The 12,310-nt window shown below is 37.1% G+C and overlaps 1 protein-coding gene and 1 long non-coding RNA gene across 2 annotated transcripts in view; both read right to left on the bottom strand.

The window, feature by feature from the left end:
* Window positions 1-12,310, bottom strand: part of LOC309481864 — a 107,174-nt gene that overhangs the window by 63,815 nt on the left and 31,049 nt on the right. The gene's annotated exons all lie outside the window — the stretch shown is intronic.
* ftr63 (finTRIM family, member 63) lies at window positions 368-4,404 on the bottom strand. The gene is made up of 6 exons (XM_082146876.1): window positions 3,679-4,404; window positions 2,055-2,150; window positions 1,713-1,946; window positions 1,466-1,625; window positions 1,204-1,248; window positions 368-907 (listed from the first exon to the last, which is right to left on the bottom strand). Exons 1-6 carry the CDS (start codon window positions 4,246-4,248, stop codon window positions 771-773), a joined length of 1,242 nt encoding a protein of 413 aa, XP_082003002.1. The 5' UTR covers window positions 4,249-4,404; the 3' UTR covers window positions 368-770.

Raw genomic sequence — 12,310 nt, forward strand, 5'->3', positions numbered from 1 at the left:
CTTTGTAGTGTATCATTTCTGAAATTCTGTATTTTACTTGTTTTATTTGCTACTGTCTGTAGCGCTTTGGGTACTAGAAAAGCACACCATAAATAAAATGTATTATTATTATTAGGTCAAATGGCTTAGCAACATGTGCAAATCGATTATTTGCTTCATACAGACAGTTCACTCGTGGACTGGATGGTTAGCAGTGGTTTATCACTAAGTAAAACACTTTATAATACAGAACGGATTGCTATGGAAGTAAATACCATACCAAGTCGTTATTATTCACATTAACCAAACTTTATTTGCTCTTCAGTAACTTTAATAAGTAAAATATTGTTTCTAAATATAAAGACAACTGGATTACCCCCCCCCCCCCCCCCCAAAAAAAAAAAACATTTATATTTGCTACAAATAATTAAAATATTGTTTTAATAAACTGCCCCACTACCAAATCTTCAGATTACAGATAAAAAATGATATAATTTAATTAATATTTTAAAAATCATAAAGAATCAAGAAATGGTAAATACATTTCCTCTAACATACACATAATGGTGGAGAGATTGTAGAATTCCCAAAGAATAATGGGGTTATATCAAGAATATTTGTAGGATATAATAGGAAAAACATTCTTTGTATTTATTGAGACACAAATCATGTGTCACAAATCATAATTGATCAGCATAAGAAATTACGTTTGTCTTGGTGAGCAGGAGTCAGATGGTCTGAGCCATTACCACCACCATGGTGCTGTGGAGAGTCTGGCCTGTGACTCAGGGTTAAGGGAAGTTCCAATACTTTGAATTCGGCAGGATAGGTCTTGGCTGTGACTCTGGTATTGTTAAGGATCTCTTCTTTAACATTTGCGGTTGGTAGGACAGTAATCTTGGCATTGGGTTGGGTCTGGGTGGTGGCACTGTAAAGGAAAGCAAATATATTAATGTCAAACTGCAGTAATAAAAGCTTTCAAAACAAACCACTGGCATATTTCATTAGTTATTAGCTTGAAATAGTGACAATGAGGAAAACAAACAGTTTTAGATACTCCTAACTGAGAGAGTTTATGTACCAGCTGGTTTAGAATAGTATGCATCTATACATCTTAATGCAAGGATTTGAATAATCACCTGATACAAAAATGTTGCATGAGTTGCAAGAGTATAATGGGGGAATCGAAGATAATTGTATTTGCATTTTATTAGTAAGACTTACATTCAGTGCTCTCCTCAGAAGTGGAAATGATCTCAATGTGTGCCACTATGGAAACCAACAGCATTTAAAGTATTATTTTTAAGTAAACAGAAAACTGATAAAGCTCACAAATGAAGTAATGTTCAAAAGTCTTGGGTTCATTAGATGCTTCACAAAAACATTTGTTGATGTGCTTCAGTAGGAAACACCAATTTTAGATTCCTTTGCAGATATATTTTGTTACACTATGTATCTCTAATTTTGAATATCTCCATTATTGTACCTCTTTCAGATGTCTTTTTTATCTCTTCTTTGCAGAAATCCTCAAGTTTCTTTTTTAGCAGAAGGACAGATTTTCCCACATCCTCATATAAGGGGTGAGAACTGGCATTGATTCTGGGCACAACAGTAGTTTTAGGAGGAACAGAGCAAGCCTCGACACTCTACAGAAAGCCATACAAAAACAAACAACATTAATCTGTAGACAGATAAAGAGACAAATAGCCTATGTTTTTCTAAGGCTCAGTTACCAGCAGGAAATAGATGTGATCGTCTGTGTGTGAAAGCTGCTCCAGCTCAGTGTTTCTCCTCCTCAGGTCATCGATCTCTTGCTCCAGTTGTTTCAAGAGTCCTTGAGCTCGACTCACAGCAGCATTTTCCTGATCTCTGATCAGCTGTGTCACCTCAGAGCGGCTTCTCTCGATGGAGCGGATCAGTTCAGTAAAGTTCCTCTCACTGTCCTCCACTGCTGTCTGTGCAGAGCGCTGTCAGGACACATTACACAGTGAGCTTCAGTGAGACTGGAAGTGAACCGAGATCCTCACTGATTGGAGAGTTTGAAACCATACTTTTCTACCAGTAGCCAAACTCACCTTATAGGTCTTCACAACCTCTCTCAGCTCCTGAAGATCTTTCTCTCTCTGCCAGATTCTCTGATGGAAGTTTCTTAGTGTTTGTTCCAGATGTTTCTGGTGACAAAGAAACGAAAGCTAAGAAATGTTCTTCTTAATGAAATCAGTTTATATATATATATATTTCCATATTGTCTGCATAGCCTTGCACTGGGTTTGGGGATCGCACACCTGCTGGCGCGCACTGGCACAACCAATATATAAACGAAAAACATTTATTTCTTTTATCCACTCAATAGGAAGATACGCTCGTCTGTGTCTGTGGTTGCACAATATTGACTTTTGTGAATGACTGTTGTGAAGGAATTTTTTATTATTCTTGCAGGAATAATATTTTTATGCTTTTGAGATCTAAATGGACTAGATGGCTGTCTGAATTTATTTTTAACCTCACATAATAACATATATTTAACTCGGCAACAAGCAGAGCTAATCAAAAATCCAATTTGCTTTTGCCCAGTAACAGGGGGGAGTTTGCTGAATTGTACATATCGAACACTTTATTTTAGAGAAAATGTATGTAATTGTATGTTTGCCCGTGCATCTACTCTTTATAAACTGTTGTGATCTCTTGGTCTCTGTGGTTTACTTTGAGAAACTCCAGTCGTGACTTAAAGCATATTCATTGTCTGAAGTCTTGTCTGGTGGTTACTGCTGCACAGCAGGTTATTGGAACCCTAGAGATTCTGAATTCCCAAGTAATAGTGTTCATAGATGACAACAGACTCGCTCTCCCAGTTTAAAACTAGATTAAAGTCGCATTTCTTCAGCCAGGCATTCTTATAATCCTACAGTTCAAACTACAATCCGGCCTCTAGCTTATAAATGCCAGAGGAGAACTGGCCCCCGACTGAGCCTGGGTTCTCCCAAGGTTTTTTTTTCTCCATTAGGTCACCTGATGGAGTTTTAGGACACCATTAGGTCACTTGATGGAGTTTTTCGGTTCCTTGCCACTGTTGCCTTTGGCTTGCTCAGTTGGGGATATTTTGGGGATATTTAATTTAATTTTATCAATCAATAAATTCCTCTTGGAAAAAACTTTGTTGTATTATTTTAATTTAATACTGTGAAGCTGCTTTGATACAATCTGTATTGTGAAAAGCGCTATACAAATAAACTTGACTTGACAACACATCATCCGAAAACCTGAGGATAATTTTGAGTGGGAAAACCTGAGGATAATTTTTAAGACTTGCCAATCTCAGGTGGCTGAGGCAGAGCTTAACCCCTAGATAAAAAATAAATAAAAAGTAATAATTTAATAACTCATCCTGAAAGCAAAAAAAGAATGACTCGACTAATGTAAAAGTAAAGGATATTAAGTTATGCGAGATGAATATTTCATAGATTTATTTATCCCTAATATTAAACAATCATGGGTTTTTTGTGCATAACTTTATTAATATGCATGCATGAGCCATTTCGTCACGTCATCACTATCACCCTGACCCATAGCTTTAGTTCACCCTCCTCCTCTGTTTCGTTACTGTCCCTTCATGGTGCACAAATATTAATTATTCTTAAACCAGAAAAAAAGACTGAAGCAACTAAAAAAACAATTATATATTCCAAGACAGTAATTTACCTGTTTCTCTGTCCTCTCTGCTGTAGCCGTTACAGTGTCATGGTTTTTGTGCTCATCCATTGTACACAGGTAACAAATGCTGCGCTGGTCAGTGCGGCAGAAGATTTCCAGTGGTTTACCATGTTGAGGACAGATCATCTGCTGGAGTCGTCCAGTGGCATCGATCACTTTGTGTGGATTTCCTGAGCGAAATTCTTCATGACGTTCAAAATGAGTTTGACAGTAAGATTCCAGACACACCAGACAGGACTTGACGGCTTTGAGTTTTCTTCCAGAGCAGACGTCACACTCCAAATCTCCAGATCCAGTAGCTTGTAGATTAGTCGTCTTCAGTTTCTCAACCATTTTAGCAAACACCACATTCTTACATAAGGCAGGTCTTGGAGTGAAGGTCTGTCTGCACTGTGGGCAGCTGTAAACTCCCTTCTGATCATCCTGATTCCAGCAGCTGGTTATACAGAGCATGCAGTAACTGTGTCCACAAGGAATGGTCACTGGGTTCTTCAGTAGATCCAGACACACTGGGCAGATGAACCCGTCCTGTCCCACTGAAATACTGGCTTCTGCCATTACACTGCATACAGTATGATCTCAGACAGAGAGACTCAAACAACAGCTCAACAATAACTTACACTGCAGGTTCTTTCAGATGAAGGGTTGAAATAGTTTCCGCATTCTTTATAGACAGATCAGACTTATCACAAAAACAATGTGGGTGCAGGGTTTCAGGGAACTGGAAAATTAAATTGTTTTGTATATTAAAAGTGAAACTGTGATACTGCAGAGCTAGAGGCAAACAGTAAAGGTCCTAAACACTGCTTTCAAACCATAAAGACTCCACACCTGCAAAAGTTGTCCAGTGATTTTTTATTTGAAATATATTTAAACTTTTGTAATTTTACATGCCCTTGTGAGAAATATTTAGTAGACGCAAGCGATTTTAGTACCCAATGGCCTATCAAGAAAAGTGTATAGGTTATTATATTTCATAACAGACTTTCAAGTGTTATGTTGTGACAACATACTGTATGTCTTTTCTGATTAAAATCAGAACCAATGATGACTGATTCGCAAATTAATATTGAGGGTCACTTTGATCAATTTGACCAATTCTCCAAAAAGAAAAAAAAAGTGAAAAAACCCCCCTCTATTGCACCTTGTCAGAGACTAAAACATAAAATATGAGAAATTATATATATATAATTTTTAGTTTTTTTTATAGACATATAATAATTGTCCCAGGTGTGTCCCGGCCTTTACCTTTCATAAGTTCTCATATTTTAGTCTTTAACAAACTACAATAAAGCTTTTCTGTTTTTTCCTCTCTCTACTATTTTTGAATGGGTTGACAACGACACAGTCACCAAAATTGTACAGCCTTTCCAAAACAGCAATGTGTCAACTTTGCATGCATTCATTGCCCTAAATGAGAAAAGGTCACACAATTTAAAGAAAAAAATAAATAGTAACCAGCAGTTAAGCAGTTTAAAGCAGTTTGAATAGGAGGGTTAATAACACAGAGAGCAAAAGAGTGCTGGAAGAAGTGAATATTTAATCAGTAAAAACCAAACCAAACAAAACAAAGACCATTCTAAAACTAAATGTAGCCTACAAATCACTTTTTTTTCAGACCGTTTTTTACAGTATCATTCAGTACTATATACCATACTTCTGTGTCATGTAGATAGGCTAAGTCTTTAAAGGTTGCAAATGTGTCAATGAATAGTAGGCTATGTAATGAGATCAGACTGCAAAGTTAAAGTATGAGAATTAAAGATGAGAAATAGGTGACCATGATTAACTAGAAATCATACTATAGTGATCTCTGGTGGCAAACATATGACATGACACTTGAATGGGTTTTATTATACATCAGCTGGATTGCTGCTTTCTTTTTATTAAAGTTAGACCATTGTGTCTATTCACTTTCAAAAGCCCGCGGAAAGCTGATCCTTCAGAAAACTTATCAAAATGAAAACAAAAGATAACATAGATGATAAAATCAACATTGAATATGTACTTAGAGATTTGCTACTTAAATCTATATTTAACTATATTTACATTATAATAAAGTGTGTTGTGTCTCCATCTAAAGGTCAGAAGTAGACAATACAGCGATTGTCACAGGATAAGGAGGATAAAGACGGATGAAGACTGGATACAAATATAAACGTGTTAAAATAAAACAAAAAGGTATAGACAGCCATAACAATGTGCATAACACAGCATACACAAACAACAACCGACAACCAAATACTGAAAACAGAGGAACTAAATACACAGATGATGAAATAAATACGAACAGGTGCTGATTAGATGAGTGTGTGCAGGTGTGAGCCAGGAGGGATTATGGGAAATGTATTTTGCTGCGGTGACTGGTCTGGTGACTGAGGATTGTGACAGTACTCCCCTCCTCCCAGAAGGCGAGACCTCACGACTTGAAGAGGAGAAGGCGAAGGGATGGTGATAGCAGGTGGTGGAGGAATGGTGACAGACCGATGATGAGACCCTGGTGGCGATGGTATCCGTCCAAATGCACAGACCCAGAGCCGACAGCCCATGGTGGAGTCGAGGGTGGGAGGAGACAAGGTGGAGTAGAGGCTGACGTCAACTGGGGGATGACCGACGGAGGCGGAGCCGATGGATCCCAGGGCGCAGATTGAGAAGAGCGACATCACTGGCACAGGAGGCCTAGGCAATGCCGCGGCGACGATCGTCTGAGGAGGAGCCAGACTGCCTGAGGATTGAAACGATGGTGGTGTTATGGAGGACCGAGCCGTACCCGAAGGGAAGGAGGAGCCTGCTGCAGCCGTAGGAGTGGAGGAACAGAGCATAGCGGAAGATCCACAAGTCCGTGGGAGAGGTGGTGTGACGACTGACCAAGGGGGAGCCGGTGGGACGAGGGAACCCGGTGTAGTCGAAAGGCCGATGGTGTCTGGTGCAGCCAAAGGTGGTAGGAGCCAAGGTGAAGCCGACAGGTCGACAGGCCGAGATGGAGCGAGACGATATGACGCCGGAAGTGGAGCCACTGGATCTATCCGCTCAGGTGCTGACGGTGGCTGTAAGATCTGAGGCTCGACGTGAGTGTTTGGCATAGCAGGAGATGGCGAAGGGCTGACAACCTCCAGCAGAGGCGGGGCTGGAGCGTTGATAGCGTCCCTCCAGTAGCGTCAGCCCAGAGGTTTCTGGGAGGTCTACGGGGTGATGGTAATTCGCCCCGATCCAGAACAGTGACTTCAAGGCGGCAGAATTGTCCAGTAAAGGTTAAAAAGTCCTGGCTCTCACAAGTCAAAACAGAAAATCGTGCTGCATATTCCATTCCTGTCACTGACTGAGGATTGTGACAGTGATAAGCTTACCAAATGCAACTAAATGTAATGTCTTTGGAAATCAACTAACCGAACTTTGTTTTCAAGTCAGTAATTTTAAAAAAAGTGGGTAAATTAAATTTGTTAACCTCAATAAAAAAGAATTGCATTGACTAAAATTCCAACATACCACGAAGGCCTTTAAAATTGTGTAATGTTTTGTAACAGCTCCCTATATAAATATATTGAGAGGCTTTTGACGTTTTTTTAGACATGATTTCCTAATATTATTAGTTTTGCATTTAGATATATGTGACCCTGGATCACAAAAACAGTCACAAGTCGCACGGGTATATTTGTGGCAATAGTCAACAATCCATTGTATGGGTCAAAATTATTGATTTTTCTTTTATGCCAAAAATCATTAGAATATTAAGTAAAGATCATGTTCCATGAATATATTTTGTAAATTTCCAAATATGCAGTCATGAACGTCATGACAAATATTGTCCTATCCTAACAAACCATTCATCAATGGAAAGCTTATTTATTTAGCTTTCAGATGATGTATAAATCTCAATTTAAAAAAATTGCCCCATGTGACTGGTTTTGTTGCCCAGGGTCACAGTGGCTGATTTATACTTTGTACCACCAAAAGATTATCTGAGTTTTTATATTTTTTTGTATTTCCCATTAATTTCCTATGTCTGTCATTTTTGACCAAGGAGCCAAGTATGACTTCTTTTTTACCCTTTACCTTATCGAATCATGTCCATGCAACAAAAGTCACCAAGTGTCATCCCATTCCGATGAAGCAAAAAAAAACCCAAAAAACATGTAAACCTTTTTGGTCATTTTTGACCGAAGAGGCAAAAATGACACAAAATGACACACACATTTATAAAACAAAAAAATGGCTTGGATTCTCTCACTAAAAGCAAACCTAGTGGTTGAGATTAACTTGAAACATTCATTAATAAGTGAGAGTTGAAGTAATTACTAAAAAGTAGAAGTTTTATGTAGGCTATGGTGTAAATTAGTATTTAGAAAGTTAATGAAGTCAGTTCAAAAGATGTATTGTATTAGCCTATCTGTTTAGATTTGGTAGGTGTTGACACATACAGACCAATATGAAGTTATGCTTTCCAGTTCTTAGCATTTTAGAAACCATGTTTTTTTGAGACTGCAGATAATAATAAATCACTCATAGAGCAGTAACGACTATGTAGTAACCTCAGTGCTGTAGTGAACCAGCCATAGGACAAGTTCAGCGGTTGATATAGCAGTCCTGTCTTATCATGTTCTCCCCAGTCACATGAACTTCAATTCATGTTAGTCTGTAAATTGCTTTAATTAAAAAGCTTTTGCCACGTAGGAAGTTATAACCACAATTAAGATATTTGTTCCCTTTCTGTCTATCCTTTGCAATGCAAACATTAAATGTCATATTGCAATAAAAAAAACTAAAAAAAAACTCATGGCATTTCTCCAGTGTCCTTTGGTTTTTGTTTTCACCTTGATCTCCAGTGATGCATCAGCTGCTTTTAAAGGCACTTTGCCGACTGGCATTCCTCCAGCAGTCATAAAGCTTTGTTTATGAAAATATGAAATCTAGAGCATTTTGTTTGTAGGACCTTAGAACGACCTTGGATGAAAATGGGATCTGATCATGAACGGAGGTCTTGCTTCAAATGATCAGCCTCCCTGTCATTAGTTTCTGTGCAAGGAAGTCTGGTTGGAGGTCATAAAGCACTCTGTGTTATTCAGTCTGAATGTGTTACCACCACAGATGTTATCTGTAAGACTGGTGTTAGTTTCAGTTAGCCTATGTAAACTCCAAAAATAAATTCAGGGGATCTATTGCCCCAAATCAAATACATGCATGGTTGCAAGTTTAAAAAATCGGAATTTATTGATTTAATTAAATATTTTAAGTTGCAAACATAATTTTGTCTGTTGACAAAATAATGTTGATAATTACATCAGCTTAATATTGTGTGAGTCATTTAATAGATTCTTTTTAAAGAGTTAAGTTTCAGTAACTTGCACTTGTCTAATAAAATAGTCTTGATAACTTTAAATACAAATGTACAGTGGATTTCTAGTTCCCAGCATGCATTGCATAGGACTAAATAAGGAGAGCAAATGTTGAAAGGAAGCATATTTTACGTGTTTAAGTAAAGGGAAAGACCTGTTTTTAATGCTGTTATGTTTGATATTTAGTCAGTTTAAGTAAGATATTAAGTTTGTTGGTTGAACCTAATTTCCATGACTTAAAAATATTGATGCAAACTATTGTTGCGTAAAAAATAACTAAATAGGCCCTGTTTACACCTGGAATTAAGATGCGTTTTGGTCGATCGGATCACAAATGGACGACGCTAAATACTGGTGTAAACGGGGTCTAAAACATTTTGATCTTGTCTACTCTCGACCACTTCCAGACGAAAATGCATTCGACCGAATTGCTTTCGTAGTGTAAACATTTATGTGGTTGAATGCGTTCAAACAGCCACTAAAGATTACCTAGGCTACTCTCTGCCTACTGTCCTAAAGTGTAAACATTACAGGAAGCGCACTAGTCAGACGGGATTTAAACTCTGTCAGCTGAAGACCCAAGTTTGGTTTGAAGACTAAAAACATACAAGCACAATGTTCTCTCGCCATTCCTCATTTTTTTACACGGACTCACATCGTTCAGCGAGGTCTTGCGGTTGTCAGAGCAGAAACGAATGCTGCTTTCCGGATGTTCAAATGTAAATTGCAAAAGCTCATTTTGCCCATTAGATAAAAACCCATATATACCCGCCCATATAGACCCTATGAGTGCAGATGGTGGTCAGAGTAGAGTGCAAATTGTGGTTGAAGCTGTTTTATGTGCAAAAGGTGTTGAGATAAAAGGCGAAGAGCTGATCTAATCATGTATTTGCTCGTTGTGAAAAAAGTCATAGCCTACTGAATAATAATAAAATAAAATAAACATCCTAAAGTTCCTGTTTAAGATATTAAAATATTTTAGTTAGACAACTACAAACAATTACAAATTGCAGGTTATATAGACAATGAGTTAATAGCCTACAATGTGACTCTTTCAGCCTACTAGCTTATTTATATTTCCCAGGAATAGATAACATCTCAAACAAATCATCAGTGGCCTACTATTTCACAAAAGACAGTATTTGTCACACATGTCAATAGTGTCACAGTATTTGTTTGCATGATAAAAGTTTTAACTTCATAATGAATCATAAGTCATGTGGTTACAATATGAAATATATTTTTTGGGGATGGCCTATATTGTTTGTCCTTTATTGCCAAGGGTATATTACAAATACAGTAATATACAGTAGGCTAAGTAATATAGGTCATATATTGATTTTTCTCACATAAAGTTAACACACAAATAAATATTTCTTATTTAATTTTTAAATTACAAATGTAAGACAGACCATACTTTAGAGGCATAGAAAATACAACAATAGCCTAAACTGTCTTTCACTCAAGAGAACACACAAGGAAACTACAGTATTTGTTTCCTCTGCAACCACCACTATCAGTGAGTTAAATATTATACTCACAGATAACAGGGCAAATACTTTGCGTATGAAACATAACCTTCAATATGGAAACTCAAATGTATTTTTCAGTTTTTGAATAGATATTTTCTTTTACACAGTTATAAGCAGATTCATTTATTTCTTCTTTCCACACAACTGCTGCGTGATTCTTCAGTGATTGGTGTTTAAATCAAGACAACAACACGAGGTTACAGTTTAAGTTCTGAGTTTATTATGCTATTGAATATTAATGTGCTTTACTATGTTATGGCATATCGTTTTAAATTCATGTTTGCTCTTTAGGCTATAAGGTTTATTGCAGGTGTAAATAGTGAATAGCATGCATTGATCAGACAGGTTGCTATAAACCATAAAGCTCATTTGATTAGAGAGAATAACCACCCCGTCCCCCTCTTTTCAGTCAAGATGTTTGATAAGCCCCACCAGCCCCCAAGTAAGTTCCGTCCCCACATGGTTCCCTTGGGACCCCTAATTCTAATTCCCCTTTGCACCTTTAAGTCTCAGGGTTTGCACATGAAGACGGATGCCAACATAACCCATTCCGGTAACCCAGCGTGTCTTATTTGGTTTTGTCCTGTATGCCTGAACAGTGAAGACTATCAGAGTTTAGAGATGCTTGTTGTGTGTGACTGACTCAGTGACAATTTTAAGCCAAGCCCAAAGATGCTAATCAGTACATGGTTACCTGAACAGTTGTATACACTCAATTTTATGGAATAACACCCAAAAAAAGTGTACTCCTTTTTGGAGAAAAAAGGTGTTTGGTAGTGACGTTGCTAAAAGTTACACACAGATTTTCTTTTTAACACATTTACTCAAAATGATGGTAACTATCTATCTATCTATGAAAGAGAGGCTATGAGAGAGAGGGACACAGGAATATTTCCTGATCAAAAATGTAGGGTGTGGTTAAAATCAGTCTCAGCCAATGGACTACATAAAACACTGTTTTGGTAGTGACATGAAAATGCGGGACACATTTTTTACATAAAGTTTCATGATTTACAAAGAAAATATATATATTTTTTTAATAAAAAATAAAAAAACGGAAAAGATTGCAAAAATTATTTTTCATTTCATTTCCACAAGTTGAAATTTAGGGGTTAGGGTTTGGGACAGCCACCTCCCTTTTGAAACTACCCAATAAATTATGATTTTTTTATATAAGCTTACTGATATTTTTAATATTATTGTAGGATTCAATGATCTTAGTAAACATCTAAGATTTGAATACTTAAATGCTTTTTTAATGTGTGTTTTTTTTTGTTTTTTTGGTTGTGGGAAAGCAGTTTGCACCAATTCTGTAGAATGGCCCATATACTAAACTCAGAACTGAAACTGTCCTTGTGTTGTTTTAATTTAAACACTTGAAAAATATGATGAAATAAATCACACAAACTGAAGCAATGAATCACACAGCAGTTGTGTTAAGTTTTGTGGCCTTACTGAGTTTGAGGTGTGGGTGTGGTCCTGGTATTATTGGGGACAAAATGTCCAATGGTCTTTTTTGAGAGGCTGCTCAGCAGTATATGTCTTATAATCATAATGCAGAAATAAATATGCATATAGTTGTGTAAAGAAATATATATAAGTAGGCCTCTTCACAAGCTGAAAACATGAGTGGCCATAGAATTTAATTTTTTCCATTTTATTTGCACAGCATTCGCCCTCTTCTCTGTATTCTCTGCATGTATTGAATTTGCACATTATATATGCGACGTTGAATACAAATAGATGTGTAAAACC

The sequence above is a fragment of the Leuciscus leuciscus genome (assembly GCF_965113295.1).
Source record: "Leuciscus leuciscus genome assembly, chromosome: 19".
In the NCBI taxonomy this organism is placed as follows: domain Eukaryota; kingdom Metazoa; phylum Chordata; class Actinopteri; order Cypriniformes; family Leuciscidae; genus Leuciscus; species Leuciscus leuciscus.